The 16,563-nt window shown below is 33.8% G+C and overlaps 1 protein-coding gene across 1 annotated transcript; it reads right to left on the reverse strand.

Annotated features, from left to right (window-relative positions):
- Positions 1–712: 712 nt before the first annotated feature.
- Positions 713–15,352, reverse strand: LOC121737410. The gene is made up of 6 exons (XM_042129083.1): positions 15,290–15,352; positions 14,124–14,304; positions 6,908–7,094; positions 4,103–4,327; positions 3,646–3,830; positions 713–1,384 (listed from the first exon to the last, which is right to left on the reverse strand). The coding sequence occupies exons 2-6, from the start codon at positions 14,299–14,301 to the stop codon at positions 1,200–1,202; spliced, it is 960 nt and encodes a 319-aa protein (XP_041985017.1). The 5' UTR covers positions 14,302–14,304; positions 15,290–15,352; the 3' UTR covers positions 713–1,199.
- Positions 15,353–16,563: the final 1,211 nt, after the last annotated feature.

The raw sequence follows: 16,563 nt of genomic DNA on the forward strand, positions 1-16,563 counted from the left end.
GTATTTTTTTTGCATAAAAACTAATTCCTTTTCCACTATGTATTTTCGCTTGCAGCTATTTTAATGAATTGTGGCACGGTCCACGGAACTACATAACCGAAAGGACATGGGGTTTTTTCATCACGGAAAAGTGTTTGTTATTAAAATTTTAATATGATTCAAGAAACATAATAAACTACTTCATGTTAATTAATACTTTTAAAAGCTGTTTCCTAATCATGTCTTTTTTTATTTCCGATTAACAATAATAAATTCTATGACTTATTTTGTTAAAATTAATCTTAATCAAATCCTTGAATTTCAGTAGAGTCACTTGATTTTAATAATTTTATTTATAAATAGCAGATTTAGGCACATTTGTATTAATAATTTATTTAATAGGCCCCAGCTATTTTGTTCATTTATATATTTTTTTTTGTTGGTAACATAATAATAATATTATTATGTTACCAACAAAAAAAAATATTTATATTTATATAAGTAATATATAAATAGGACCTTCAAGATGCCTTGCGACCTTAAAGGCCAATTCTGGACTCGACCGCATTTTAAGGCGTTGCATTTGCAATATGGACTTATAGATTGCGCAGCATTTGTATGAAATTCTTATACAACCAGTTACGTCATGATTACCGTAATCAACCAGTACCGGGCGACACCAAAACATGCGCTTGCTTCATCGCTTTTGGGCTAATTAAAATCCGTGTTATAGTAATATTTTATTAATAAGTCTTTTACAAATAAATAACTTAACAAATGCAGTACAAATTGCAAAAGGCCGATTGTAACACAATCCAAAATCTTGATTTTAGGTAGATTTTTTTATTTAGTTTCTTCGTTTCTTTTCTTTTTTTGTTGTTCTTCCACATCTTAACAGATTGATTGTATCAGTTCTTTTGTATTGTTTAAATAATTGATTTCTTATTCTACACTTATAACTACTTCAGGACATTAATTTGAGACGAAATTGTAAAATATTATGTCCAGCTTTACCACAATCTACTGGCGTGGAATGTGGTCCAAAACGTCCGTTTCTGTTTTAAAATTTTCTGATAAGTATAAGATAAGCTTATTTGCTTCTTTTCTCTATAGCTTGATTACAAATAGCAACAGAATTTCAAACAAGCTGTTCGACATGACAGAACATTATATAATAGGTGTAATATTTTACAATTTATCTTAAATCACTACCAAAATCTTCAACCTTCGTTGACGAATTTTTCAAAATTGGCCGTAAATTTTCCTGTAGGGTCGTTCTTCTTGGCCAGTTCCTTCCACTGTTCTGGATATTTCTGCTGGATCGTCTTCACCACTTTCCTGATGTTATCCTTCTGTTTGTCTGTGCATTTGCCGCAGGTTGTTTCTAGTGCCTCTGGTAGTGCTTCTGCAAGAAAAATTGAAAATTAATCAATATTTCAATCAAACAGTATTCCTTACATTCATGTGAAAATATTGTTTTACATCTAAAATGCTATCGAATTAAGACTATGATAATATATCTACTAGACTGGTTTTTCTTTTTAATCCCCTTGCATCTGTGTCATGTTAGTAAAACATTTATTTGTTTCAACCTATGTTTTGTGACCATTCTATTCACTTATGTTTCTTAACTATGCATAAATGCACTGGTACTAGGTTGTTTATTCAAGACACAAGTCAAGTCAAGGGATCTATTAGGAAACTCTCGTAGGCACTAGATGTTATGACATAACCATAGGCCATAGTGCAATCAAGCATTCGTCGTGTATATTTGCAAAACTTGCAATAGGACATGGGTACTTAGATATAAAATAGATTTATATTGTTTAGAAAACACTTGTACAGCATGTACCATCGAGGAAATTGATTCCTTGGCAGTTGACGGACCTACGTCATTTGGTCGGCTTATGTCAATTCAATGTTAAAAAAAGACCTAAAAATGTAAATCTAAAATCTTTTCGAAATATTATTATGAGTTTTCTAGAAATATTCATAAAGCTACTTCATATTGCCCTATTTATTTGAACAGGTATGCTATTATGTAGTTTTAACCACAAGTTTTATATAACATCAAGCTTTATGTGTTATTGTGTGAAAAATTGTGTCCTTGACCTCACTGTAAGCGAGCCATGGCTGATATCCTGACCAGGGTGTGTGGTGAATTAATAAGTGTGCTTAGTAATCGCGTCACGAGCCGGCTAAGTGATGTGCAAATAAATATCGCACAAAATACTTGAGTTCACAGAAGGCATTGAGAGGTACTATATTTAACTCACTGGTTAAAATATTAGCCTTTATGAAGTGAAACATTTTGCTACTTGTTGTTTAGTTTTAAATATATTTAATCAGGGCGAGAGAAGCGAGCCCTACTATATCCCACACCCTGGGCAATTTTTACGGAAAAACTATCACGCCTATTGATTTGTGCTTTAACATAAGTAGTAATATTTATTTATATGTAAATGTGCTATCATCGATCATTCAAAGTTTGGTTACTATTATAATATAAAAAGCTGTCTTGAAGATTATAAACACGCAGAAAAACAACGAGAGCTCTCACAAAGCTCGGTTTTTAGCTAGAATAACTTAGTAGACATTTATCTCTAATCAGGATATACCTAATATTTACAAGCAAGTCAGCAGATATTTTGACCTATTTACAATCATACTATTCGATCCAGTATGAGGAAGGAAACCATAACCTCTAATTTCTTTTTCTCAATTATCAAATAGTATGTGCTAATTTATGAAATTGTTGTCTGTTGAATCTAATTCATTACCTAAACTGAAAGTTTAAGACTCCTTTGTGGTTAGCCTACTTGGTTGTGGTCGGGTTACTCATGTACATTGCCAATAATGGTTTGAAACAATAGCCTATTAGCTTTAGTCAATACAACCTTAACTCTTGTTTGTACTAGGACCAGTAATGGTACTGCTAATATATTTAGCGCTGGCTATACTTAATTTGAAGCGTGTTTTATATTAATGTATAGTCTGCCAAGAAAGTGAAGAAATTAAAAAGTGGCAACATCGTAGTGTCATCCCTTTCAAATCAACCTAAGAAAAAAGGGATGACACTACGATGTTGCCACTTTTTCATTTCTTCACTTTCTTGACGGACTGTATCAAAATATTTTTATATCATTTTTAGAGCTTATGAAATAATGATTTATGCTATTTATATCAATCAACCTCTAGCTAATAGAATACAGTAGAATAGTTTTTCTCATCCAATTTGACTTAATGGTATTTTTTAGAAATAACAATTGTACTTATAAAGTTTATTTCCTATGATTATAAAGTTTCAGTTTCTAGTTTTTTTACTCGTCAAATAAAACGAAAACTTTATACGTACTTAATGCTACTTTTGTAAGATTGTAAATATTGTAAGAATCTGGAATCCCGTTATTTATTGCAACTACAAAACTGATTCTGATAAAATTTTGAATAACAATGCTACGTTTTATCCCAGAAATACTCTATTTCCCGTGGGACTGTTGTTCTATGTGAGTGGAAGCTGTTTAATAATAATAATAATAATAATTTTTATTTGCAGAAAGATGTACAAAAGTTTATAAAATTTAACCGGGTTTCTATTTTTTTCTACGTTTCATTTCTGCCCACATCTTCACTTTTAAGATTTTTTTTATATAAAACTGTACTTACTTTTGAAGTCTGATCCTTCAGCGGTGCACCTGCCCTTGTCCAGGAAGCAGTTGATGTAGGACTTCAGCAGCCTCTCATTGGTGATGAGGGTCTGCACATCGAAGTTGTCATACTTGGAGTTGTACTTGTCAGCCGCGAAGACTGCCAGCACCAGGCAAGCTAATACCACGAAGGTTTTCATGATGCTGAAAGAAGTCGAGTTTTTAATTGAAGAATAAAAATAGAATTACTTTCATTTTTTTTTAATTTATTAAGTTTGATGCTAGCAGTTACGTGATGTTTTTAATTGGGGCAAAAATTGTGTTTTACCCCTAATTTTCTTTTTTATCTTTTTCTCATGATAGCCAACTTTTTCAATGCATGCCTAAAATTATTTCAAATTAAGCCTACACAAATTGTTCATCGATTTATTTAATTCATTCAAAATTTTAACGCACGATTACACTGTATAACCCACCTTTTAGTATCTATGGGATCAACAGAACTAACGTCTACGGAAAGCGACAGTGCTTTTATATTGACGACTATTAAGCCACCACCTTCACTGGCTCTAAGGCCAACAAATTCTACACCAAACGTTGGATTATAGTCTCTATGCGCAACAAAATAAGAGTTACATACGTCCAGTTTAATTTGGAAGGTAGGCCCATCATTGTTGACGAAATCTATCAAATACGATACGCTGGTGGACATTACCGGGAAACCACATTACAAAACAGAATTCCCAGTAGTCTGATCATAAGGATTGTAAGCACCAAAATGCTAATTGCTTTCAAAAATATGTAGAGCAAATATTGGGGTTGTATGTTAGGATTATTGGTTTTTTAGTATTAGTGTCTCCGTGGTCCAACGACCCTAGCATGGCCACAGTAGAAATGCGAAAATATAGAAAAACTGTACAGATAAACTAAAGGTACGTTCCGATCTTTACCGCTTAGTGCGGTTAGCCGCGCTAAGCGGTAAAGATCGGAACGCGGTAAAGCGGTAAGCGGTAAAGACACACTAACCGCGACCGACAAAAAATTAAATATGATGCCACTTTATGACATAGACTATAGTCCCAAAAGTTCAAATAAAATCCAATAGTGTATGTCATAAAGTGGCATTTAAATTGGATTTTTGTCGGTTGCGGCTAAGCGCGGTAAAAATCGGAACGGTACCTTCAGTTTATCTCCACAGAGTTTCTATAATTTCGCATTTCTACCGTGGCCATGCTAGGGCTACAGTAGTTGTGTACAGATTCGCACTTGACTCAAAGGTCATGGGTTCACTTTTTGCGTTGTTCCCGTGAAAAATAATTGTTCTTTGATTAGAACAATGTAGGCTGATCACCTTATTGCCTGATAAGAAAGATGATCCATAATTTTGGGTGTATCGATCATTCCTCTTCCTACTCCTAGTGGAGGAAAGGAAAAAAGAGTATTTTCCTGTGGAGTGTGTCGATTATGTCGAGTAGGGTATTATAAAAATATTCTTGGGTTTCTGGGCTCTTTTTATGAATAAAACTGATACTGACACTAAAACCAGTGTGAAATTATTATCATAATTATTAATATTATTAATTTCTATTCTCGTACTTACAAGGGGATTTGACATTTCAATTAAATAATATATTTCAATAATAATATCTTATATCTTTAAACGAGCAATTCTTGTATATAATATGTATACTAGGTATTTGACCGAGCTTTGCTCGGTATTCGATAAAACACGAATAAAATGACATTTTCTAAAAATGATTCCTAGCTAGATCGATTTATCGCCCCCGAAACCCCCTATATACTAAAGATTCCGAGATTCCAATTATAAAATTTTACAGGAATTGCTCGTTTAAAGATATATAATTGGAATCTCGGAATTGGCTTCAACGATTTTCATGAAATTTACTATATAGGGGGTTAATAGCTAGGAAACATTTTTAGAAAATGTCATTTTATTCGTGTTTTATCAAATACCGAGCAAGGCTCGGTCAAAAAGCCAGTTCTTTATAATATTATACAAAACGATCACAATATTATCCTGTGGTATAAAAAGAGTTATTTCATTACGGAGCTTGCGTAGGACAAACAAACAGGCAACATTATTAAAATAAAATCCATAATCCCTAACCTTGGTCACGACATCACGCGTAAACGGTTGGACCGATTTTGCTGAAATTTGGTATAGAGATACTTTGAGTCCCGGAAAAATGCACGGTTACTTTACAATATTCTTTTATGATTTGTGCGTAAACTATTCAATCTATTTTGGTGAAATTTGGTAAGGAGATACTTTGAGTCTCAGGAAAGGACTAGGGATACTTTTTGTCCCAGGAAATGTATGGTTTCCGCACAATAAACATTAATGATTTTCGCCTAAACTATTTAATCTATTTTGATGAAATTTGGCATGGATATACTTTGAGTCTCGGGAAAGGACAAGGGATACTTTTTGTCCCGGAAAATAAACTTCCCGCACAATATACTTTTATGATTTGTAAACTATTTAATCGATGTACGGGAACAACTATAAACTAAAGTCCACGCAGATGAAGTCACGGGCAACAGCTAGTTCTGAATAAAACCTGATCTGATGCATCATACAATTCAAACTCTAGCAATGAGACGTGTATCTTCTTGTGTAGTAAAATAAAGTTTAATTTTGAAAGTAATATTCAATGTTGCATTGCGTCTCATCTAACTATTTCTTAGGACTTAGGTTATTATGTATTGCTATTTAGTATTTAGGTACTAATTCAGTGCCTATATTGTGTGACTAGGGTTATTACCTTCTTGTGTCTACATGATTTATTACTTACACAGTGATTTACTTTTTTATACTAATAGTCTTTTAAGAAGCTAGTGACATAACATTATTATCGATAACCGCACTCTGATGGCAAAAGTTAGTAATTTTAGTAATTAAGTAGTAAATTATGGTGAATACCCGTAACACCAATAACAATATGGTAATCCTAACAGGGTTCAGCTTTATTCTTTTATCACTTAGCTCCAAGCATTCAAGGTCATACTTATTTGTAGTACTTGTTTTACTCTTGAAATAAAAATTCAATAAAATGTATTTCAGGGGACAGCCATAAAAACGTGATAATTTAGTTGTTTTTATTAAATAAAATAATAAACTTAATTTAAATTAGTAATTGATCTCCATTCTGCCAAGGATCGCCACAGATGGCGTAATGTGGTCACCACTAAACTCCTCAAGGGGAATCACGACCCTCAGCAATGAGGAACACGACGCGAGGAGGAACTATGCAATTTCTTAGGGAATAGCTGACAGAGCTGACATTAGAGCCACGAGGTGTTTGGAGTCCTTGTCGTAGATCTTGCTAAACACCTGGAACTCCTTGGGATACTTCTGGATGGTGTGCTCCAGAAACCTCTTCATCTGGATCTTCTGGGCGTCGGTGCATTTCCGGCAGGCGGTTTCTACTGCTTCGGTGAGGTCACCTGGAAAAGTTAAAAAAAGGTAAATATCAAATTAATGGCACTAAGTTCATACAGTAAAAAATGCCAATCATAGTATTTTCAAATAAAAATCTTCGATTTTGATTCGATAATTTTTTACTCCCAATGGCTAATAAGGAATCCAACTAAAGATTTACTGTCTGGTTGTCCATTTATGTGACTCTAAACAAGCTACTTATATCTGATGTGAGTTGTGACCGGGATAGCTAGATATTTTTTTAAACATGTGATGCATTTCAGTTGCCACTACATATTAGCTTATAACAGAATCAAATAAAATATAGTGTAAGCTGATTTTTAGGGTTCCGTAGCCAAATGGCAAAAAACGGAACCCTTACCTATAGATTCGTCACGTCTGTCTGTCTGTCTGTCTGTCCGTCCGTATGTCACAGCCACTTTTCTCCGAAACTATAAGAGCTATACTATTGAAACTTGGTAAGTAGATGTATAAATTTTTATACGTGGGAGAGCCATGCTTCGGCGTGAATGGGCCGGCTCGACCGGATAAATACCACGTTCTCACAGAAAACCGGCGTGAAACAGCGCTTGCGCTGTGTTTCGCCGAGTAAGTGAGTTTACCGGAGGCCCAATCCCCTAACCCCTACCCTATTCCCTTCCCTACCCTCAACTATTCCCTTCCCTTCCCTACCCTCCCCTATTATCCTATTCCCTCTTAAAAGGCCGGCAACGCACTTGCAGCTCTTCTGATGCTGCGAGTGTCCATGGGCGACGGAAGTTGCTTTCCATCAGGTGACCCGTTTGCTCGTTTGCCCCCTTATTTCATTAAAAAAAAAAAAACTTGGTAAGTATAAATATATTTTTAGCAAGAGGCAATGAAATATAGTGCAAATATTTTAATTATTAACAGGGATTCCGTAAAGACTCAATCATCACTACATCTATATCTATACAATATACATTATACAATATACATATTATAAAACAAAGTCGCTTTTTTTCCCTCATGTCCCTTTGTTCCCTTTAATCATCTGGGTGAAACACAACAAGATAATGGCTAGAAAGTCCGACTCCTCCCCAATATTTTTTTATCAAAAATCAGAAGGATCTGATGAAAATAGATTAAAAAAACTCTTAGTTTTTTATTATTATCGATCGCTTCATACTATAATTTTACGTTAAGTGACTACAGTTTGAGAACCACTCGTGTAACCGGTCGCCCTGTTGCTCATCGCTAAGTATGTGCCGTCAAAACGTTTGTTCAAATCCCGCACGTAAACCCATTGCCCATTATGCTAATTGTGTACTCACTGTACATGGAAATAGTGTTGACAATCGCTTGCTCCGCGCATGACACTTACCGGTCGAATACGTGTGTGCTGGAATCTTCTACCTCAACTTTACGTTTCTCGTTTAATGTTAGTACCCCCCGCAAAATAAAAAATATTTTTATTATTTTTATTAGAACTATAATATTTATCTGTGGAATGTTTTCTCGGATGTTCTTCTTTGAACGCACCGCAGGTTTGGAAGACAAGTTAGTATATAATTGCAACACTTTTCTCCATATTATATTATCAAAGTTTCTTAATTTCATTTTAAGTAAAATTATTGTGGTGCCTTTGAATAATAATAAAATTAAGATTAACTACAAAGTACCTCACACTTATAAATACTTAATTGATTCAGTAAGAATATTACACTATCTTATCTTCGTTCTGCAATCAACGCTTGACAAAGTAATATTTATTATCGCATCATTGAACAATCATCTGTACATCATAATTAATTTTATGGCACAGCTGCGGCTGAGTCTAAGTTTTATTTTGTTCGCTGATTGTTTTATGAATTGCATTTTTATCTTCATACCTAAGCATTCGAATTTAACAAGTTCTTACTGGTGTTATCAGTGTCTTAGTATTGTTTTGATTTCTCTGTATAATTACACTAATATAAACCATTCATTCTTCATAATTTATAGTGTAAAGTCAGGAATAACAGAGTTTATTGTTAGTTTAAAGGAATTGGTATTTCTGTATTTCTACATACAGAAATCTAGCGTTATAACAACATATTTAAAAATGCTGGATATTATTATAGGTTTCTCAAAACCCCTCCTTATGGTTTAGAGTACCTGGTCCACTTTATTAAATCTTTTGTTATAATAGTCTTTTGTTCTTTTACACTAAAATTCTCTGAATTAAATTATTATTATGCAGCTACAATAATTGTCAATCCCATAATATTATGTAAGGTTTACAATAATATTGCAAATAACTTGCTAATTGAGTGTATAAATGCCACTAATATTCCCTTGTGCTATGTACTATTTATATGTCATTCCATTCATAACTATGTTATATTACTCACTAAACAGAAGATGAAGTTTGTTTTTGTGCCTAGAATCATTGTATTTTCTACAGTTAAGACATATCTCATAGTATGGTTATACTTATTATATTTCTTACAACAACATATTAGCATATTACAAACATGCTTTCTGATATATATTGGTCTAGATGAACTTTACCCTTTTTACCCCTTTTATTATTTTACAAGATATAATAATCCATACTATATCCTGCACAGATATTTATTTCACTTTCTTTCTACTACTTCGAAATTTTATTTATTTTTATTTATTTTATTTATTCATAGCTATCAGTGTCAGTCCAAGAACACAATATTATTGTACTTCAAATGATCTTCACAAGCCTGAACCATATTATCTATACATAATTACAAATGTTTCAATCCGTAACCTGTAAATGCAAGAATAATCAGTATTGAAAAGATTATTACAAATGCATTATTCTTAACTGCATTTTCAGTCCCCTACTAAAAATGTTACCAGTAGAAAAGACTAACAATAAATACATAAAAGTTTCATATGCTATGTACAATAAAATGAAGTATAACAATCCACATCTGGAATATTATAACAGTAAAAAAGAAATATTATGTTTGCCTAGGCTACACTTTGTATATTTTCCTATCACAATAATCTATAATATAAAAATGAGTCGCTGAATGTGTTGTTAAGCGCAAAACTCGAGAACGGTGGACCGATTTCGCTAATTCTTTTTTTTTAATATTCCTTGAAGTACGAGGTGGTTCTTACGGAGAGAAAAATTCTAAAAAAAAATTTAAATTTCCTGAAAAAGTCTACAAACAACACTTTTATATATAAAAATGGATTTTCAATTGTGTTAGTAACGCTAAAACTCGAAACCGGCTGAACGGATTGGGCTAATTTTAGTCTTAAAATATTCGTAGATGTCCAGGGAAGGTTTTAAAGTGACACGAAGTTCACCGGGACAGCTAGTTATTAATAAAACTAATATATTAATTGTTATAACTCATATTATAATGTTGCCTCTAGTACTAATCCTGCGGCATCTTGTTGCATTATACAATTATACATCCCTCACAAATATTATCCACCTCATAAATTGCAACAGTATGTCAAAAGAAACTAGTATACATGTTTTTATCAAAGTTAAGGTAAAAATTTGCATTAAAGGAAAATTTACCTGTTATATACCTAACAGTTTTAACATAACTTATAGCCTTTTCTTACATTGCAGTTTTTGTATAAAATTGGGTTCTATACTTTCTGGCCTGCAAATCGGGACAAACCTTATCCTATTGCTATTCTGGTGCTTACTGGTACTTGCTCACAATGGCTTGCCGTAATGTCAGTATTTATCATCAAAATGTTCGAGGCTTGCGTACTAACGGCCATTCCCAATATTTGATCTATCTCTGGTTTTGCCCTACTAGAGATAGGAATAACTCACAATTGACATAAAATATATGTTTCTAATGTCTAATGTGAGCTATTCCTATCTCTAGTAGGGCAAAACCAGAGATAGATCAAATATTGGGAACGGCCGTAAGACGCACGAATTTAAAAGAAAATATGTGTCGCTCAATTCTTACGACATAATATCACTGACGGAGACCTGGCTGCTCGACGGTGTTAGCGACGCCGAGTTATTTGACGATCGCTATGTTGTCTATCGCAGGGACCGGGATTACCATATCACATGTGAAAAATATGGCGGTGGCGTGCTCTTTGCGATAAAAAGGGAGCTCGCCGCAGTCGACCGTCCTGAATGGTCGTCCTCAGCCGAAGATCTATGGATTACAGTCAACTCTAATAAATCATCTCATAATATTAAAAAAATACATTTTTGCACTATTTATTTATGTAAAGCGAACTCTGGTAATTCATTCAATACACAGCTTACTAACTTTGTTAGCAACTTATCTCTTATTGCAAACTCTTGTCCCGACGATTCAATAGTTATAATGGGAGACTTTAATCTTCCTAACATCACCTGGAGACCGGTAGACGCGGACGGCAGTTTTCAGTGTGGTGCAGTAGGTGAAGCACAGTTATATCTCTTGGATACCTTGCTAGAATGTAATTTGTCGCAATTTAATTTCTGTAACAATGTCAATGGGAGAGTCTTAGACTTAGTTCTTTCAAATATTACCTCGGCGTAACGGCGTAACCGAACACAGTTACGCCGAGCGACTTTCCTTTAGTTCCAGAAGACGCCCACCATAGATCACTAGTAATTAACCGTGAGGTTGAAATTTCTAGATCACTTGAGTCTTGTTCACGTATAAAATATTTATATACATCTGCAGATTTTGACAAAATTAACACTGAACTTAATGAAAAAAACTGGAGTGAATGTCTTAATGAAATTCCATTTGAGGAGGCAGTAACTATCTTTTACAACTGTTTACACAGCATGATGGCTAAATATATTCCCACAAAAACAGTACATGGTAAAAATAATTTCCCAGTTTGGTACAGCTCGGCCCTTAGAAAAGTTATTAAAGAAAAATTTAAATATCTGCGTAAGTATAGAACCTATGGCAATATATCAGACTACCATACCTTCTCACTTCTTCGCAAAAGGGCCAAATCTCTGGAGGAAATTTGCTACAGGTCTTACATTGAGAAGTGTGAAAACTCTATAGGTACCAACCCCAAATTTTTCTGGTCCTTCATTAAAAATAGTAAAAATGCTCATTCATTGCCTTCCTCGCTAACATGTGAAGGCCGCACTTCTACATCGGGAGCTGAAGTTTGTTTCATGTTCGCTTCTTATTTTAATAGTATTTTTCTCTCGCCGACCAGTGACACTAATGATATATCGGATAGCTTATACAAAACCAACAAATTTCCAGTTAATGATGTTGAGGTCGTGCCGGAGCGTGTTAATTATCTTTTAAAATCCGTTGATCTCACTAAAGGTGCGGGTCCAGACAATATTTCTCCTATATTTATATCACGATGTAAATGATGATCAAGTTCTCTAACAAAACCTGTCACTATTCTTTTCCAACGCTCTATTAATTTGTACCGAAAGTTTGGAAGTCTGCCTATGTATCTCCTATTTATAAAAGTGGAAGCAGAAATGAAATAAAGAATTACAGGCCTACTTCCAAATTGTGTATATTTGCCAAACTTCTAGAAAAAATTGTTTATGAACAAGTGTACAGCTTACTTTCAACATATTTCATCACCGAACAGCACGCATTTCTACAAAAACGCTCAACCTCAACTAATCTGATAACCTTTTTAGATTATGTCACAGAGAGTATGGAATCTGGTGGTCAAGTAGATGCCATCTTCACTGACTACAGTAAAGCCTTTGACCGTCTAGACCACTCTTTGCTACTTAAGAAGCTTTATAACTCAGGGATACACGGAAACCTATATAGATGGTTCACCTCCTACATTAAAAATAGATCCCAAGCAGTAGTCGTCAATGGCTTTACATCTTCATGGTATGAGGTGCCATCCGGCGTCCCTCAGGGGTCGCTGTTGGGACCGTTGTTGTTCAACATATTTGTTAACGACATTTACACTTGCTTTCGTCATTCGAGGTTCCTCCTGTATGCTGATGACATGAAAGTGTTTAGAAAAATTTGTAACCTGCATGATTGTCACCTGCTGCAGGAGGACCTTCGAAGACTTGAGGCATACTGTAATATCTACAAACCATTGATAATTCATACTTACTAAATAACCAATACTTAAAAAAGGTTAATGAGGTACGGGATTTGGGCATAATTCATGACTCAATGCTAACATATTATAACAAACACTTTCACCACATAATCACCAGAGCTAATAGATCCCTCGGCTTTATTATGAGAATGAGCTCCCAATTCCAAAGTATAAAAACAACAAAAATTCTCTACTGTTCGTTCGTTCGCAGTGTTCTAGAGTATGTTTCTGAAATTTGGAATCCCCAATATAGCATCCACATTAATCGGTCGGAATCAATCCAAAGACGGTTCACGAGATTTCTGCAATTTAAATGCAACACATTCGATCATAATTATGAGTCCAAGTGCAGGCGATACCACCTCCTGCCTTTACACCTAAGACGTCAAGTAACGGACATCTCGATACTGCTCAAAATCGCGCAACATAAAATAGACTCCCCTCTCCTACTTTCTAAAATTAACATCAAAGTTCCCAATCGATCTTCCAGAATGTCCTCTTATAATCCCCTTTACATCCCTTTTTCCCACACAAACTATAGAAAAAATTCCTTCTTTATAAGATCTTGTAATAGCTTTAACGATTTGCACAAACGTTTTGACTTAGACATATTTAACTCAACGGTTACCGGCACAAAAAGACTTGTATCTAAGCATTGGTTTGACGGTGTTCTCTGACTGTCGTTTAATATTAATTACTGATCTTTGATTAGTTAAATATTTCAAAATTAATAATAATTATAAATGTCTGTACTTATCCTTTAATAAGCTATAATTTTTCTATAAGTGAGTTTATGTAAATTTTTGTAAGCTTTCGTAATTAATTAGTTTCTAAATGTGAAAACGTGTAAATGGTGTCTAGATTTTATACAGCCTTCTATAAATTAAAAAACACTGTATGTTTTCCAAATACTTAAATAAAAATAAAATAAAATAAATAAATAAAGCTTATGACAAATATTATGTACAAAGCTTGTTTTAAGTACCTTTCCAGTATTGCGAAGGTTACTTAGTACTTACTCTTAAACTGTGCAGGTACTGGTTCGCATGGTATTTTCTCGTTGAAACAATCCAAAAACGATTTAAATTCAGCGTCGTTCTTTATCAAGGCTTCAATATCCAAGTCGTCGTTCTCCGTGGAATATTTCTCTGCTAATGTCAAAGCCAGCAAACCACAAAAAAGTATGAGGAACTTCATTGTCTGAAAATCATAAAAACTAGTTATGTCTTACTGTGGGTGTAAATTGGTTTATCGTGCAGTGATCTCTTAACATTTTTCCTCAATAAAAACTCATGTGTCCTTTGCCGGGACTCAAATTATTTCCATACCAAATTACGTCCAACTTCAGTTAAATGTCTTAAGCGTAAAGTGATTATGGACACACTTTTAAATTTAAAATATTAGTATGAATTAATGGGATAGTACGAGTATATTATCGAATTGAATTATTACTTAAGGGCGCGTATTAGATAAATATGCTTTACATGATCGTCTGTAATATCAATATTAATGAAAAACTGAATGTTAAAATAAGATGCAGCAAACTTCAGGACTAACACTAGTGACTATGTTACTCACAAACACGATAGCATACAATTTTCTCGATAGAAAAAAAATTGCGAAGTTGCTTCCAAATCACACGTTAAACTGCTAGTATTCGAGTAATACATTAAAACAAAGCTTGAAACTTTTTAGTATAATTACATTATAGATAAGGCAGGGATTATTTTACATATTTTTTTAATAACTTAATAGATATCCTTTAAAAAAAAGAATACCTATAACTGCCCGCTAACTTGGCGATGATTCCGCGTCGTCCTTTTTCACCTGGCATATTATGAAAGATGGGCGTGAGTGTAAAGAGAGAAGGACGATGTTTGATTTTTTGGGTTGACAAGACCGCAGAAGATAATCCTACTACTACCTTTGAACTATACCAGAGACCAGATATTTATTCCTCTATGACTATACCTACATTTTAAAACTTTTTAAATGACTGACGGTGAGAAAGAGACAATTCTCTTTCATGATCTCCATGATAGGTACATCCAAAATGTAATTCCATCAAAACTAAAAAACTACCGAGCCATTTTTACCAAATGTCATCTATGTAGAAACTTTATCACGTTAATCATTTTAATTACGAAATACAAAGTTTTAAATCACTTAAAATTAAGTTACTCACCTAAAATGTAATTTACAAAATAATAACCTCACTAGACCGGTTGATAGCGCAAAAACAAATGTCCGTTCTGGAACTGCATTCAACTTATATACCCGGCATCTTGTCGAGGTTATTGTTTTGTTGTTAATGATCATTTTATTGTTTATCATTATTATTCTTGATAATAATGATTAATGATATACTACAACGCTTGGGCTTGCTTACTTACATTTCTCATTAACTTTTTCTTTTGTTTAAAAAAAAGTTACATTTTTAAGTTTTAACCAGTTAGAAAACAGCAAAGTAAGAATTTAAAGTTTTGGTCTCAGTTTTCAGTTCATTGCCAGTGTCATGTACGTTTACGACGAATTTGTCGAATGCAAGTTGTCTAAGTACCCTGGACAAGGTTTTTGTATGGTTGAGATAAATCATTAACGATGTACAGTCATTTTGGGTAACTTTAAACCGCGGTATAATTTTGAATAATACAATAATGTATTGTTCAAAGTTAAACCGCAAGTCAAAGTTACCCAAAATGAGCGTATGGAATATGAAGTCCCAAAGACATGGAGATCGTGTTCAAATTGTACTCAAAGGTACCCCCACATTATTTCGGAGCGAAGAGGGGGTGCTTTTTGTTTTGTAATAGAGTTAAGTTACAGATACATAATATGAATGGAATATGCGGCCCGCCCCGCTGCGCTCTGTCGTATTGTGAACGTACCTAACGGAGAAAGCGATATTTTTTTTCGTTTTTTGAATACCAACCAAATTTTTTATGCAGTTGCATAATAATAACCATGGAAAACTTGTGTGAAAATGTGTGATATTCTCACAATATAATTATTATATAATAACTAGCACAAGAACGTGCTACTTGCTTATAGCTGTTATGTATAATAGTTTTTTTTTTTGGAAGGAAAAAAACAATATTTTTCTCTTTTTAACACAATGTCAATGATATTATTATGATATTAATAATAAGGTATGAAACATTCTATTTTTAAATATAACACTATGGTTCGAGACGAGAATCGTTTTGTGGCTTCTTAAGAGGATACACCAGGGGCGAGAGAAATTGAAAATAGGTATTTGAAAATGTATTGCTATCTCACCAATCTAAAGTCCCCCACCGCGGATCGCGATAGAGACAACACGACAAAAGTTCCAATAAAAGAACAGAAAATTTTCGATTCGTTGTCCGCTGATTCCTTCTCCAAAACTTAACCGATTTAAGTACTTTTTTCATTAAGAATTAAAGCAAGGCTTGAGCTGTGTTCCTATGTTTTATTTTT

The sequence above is a fragment of the Aricia agestis genome, chromosome 20 (assembly GCF_905147365.1).
Source record: "Aricia agestis chromosome 20, ilAriAges1.1, whole genome shotgun sequence".
Lineage (NCBI taxonomy): Eukaryota > Metazoa > Arthropoda > Insecta > Lepidoptera > Lycaenidae > Aricia > Aricia agestis.

What these genes read in the sequence shown, in the direction of transcription:
- LOC121737410 (XM_042129083.1), bottom strand. Translation starts at nt 14,301, where the DNA reads ATGAAGTTCCTCATACTTTTTTGTGGTTTGCTGGCTTTGACATTAGCA. An exon ending in GCTCTGTCAGCTATTCCCTA is followed by an intron (nt 4,328 to 6,907) that starts AGAAATTGCATA and finishes AATGTCCACCAG; the next exon opens with CGTATCGTATTTGATAGATT. An exon ending in GATCCCATAGATACTAAAAG is followed by an intron (nt 3,831 to 4,102) that starts GTGGGTTATACA and finishes GACTTCTTTCAG; the next exon opens with CATCATGAAAACCTTCGTGG.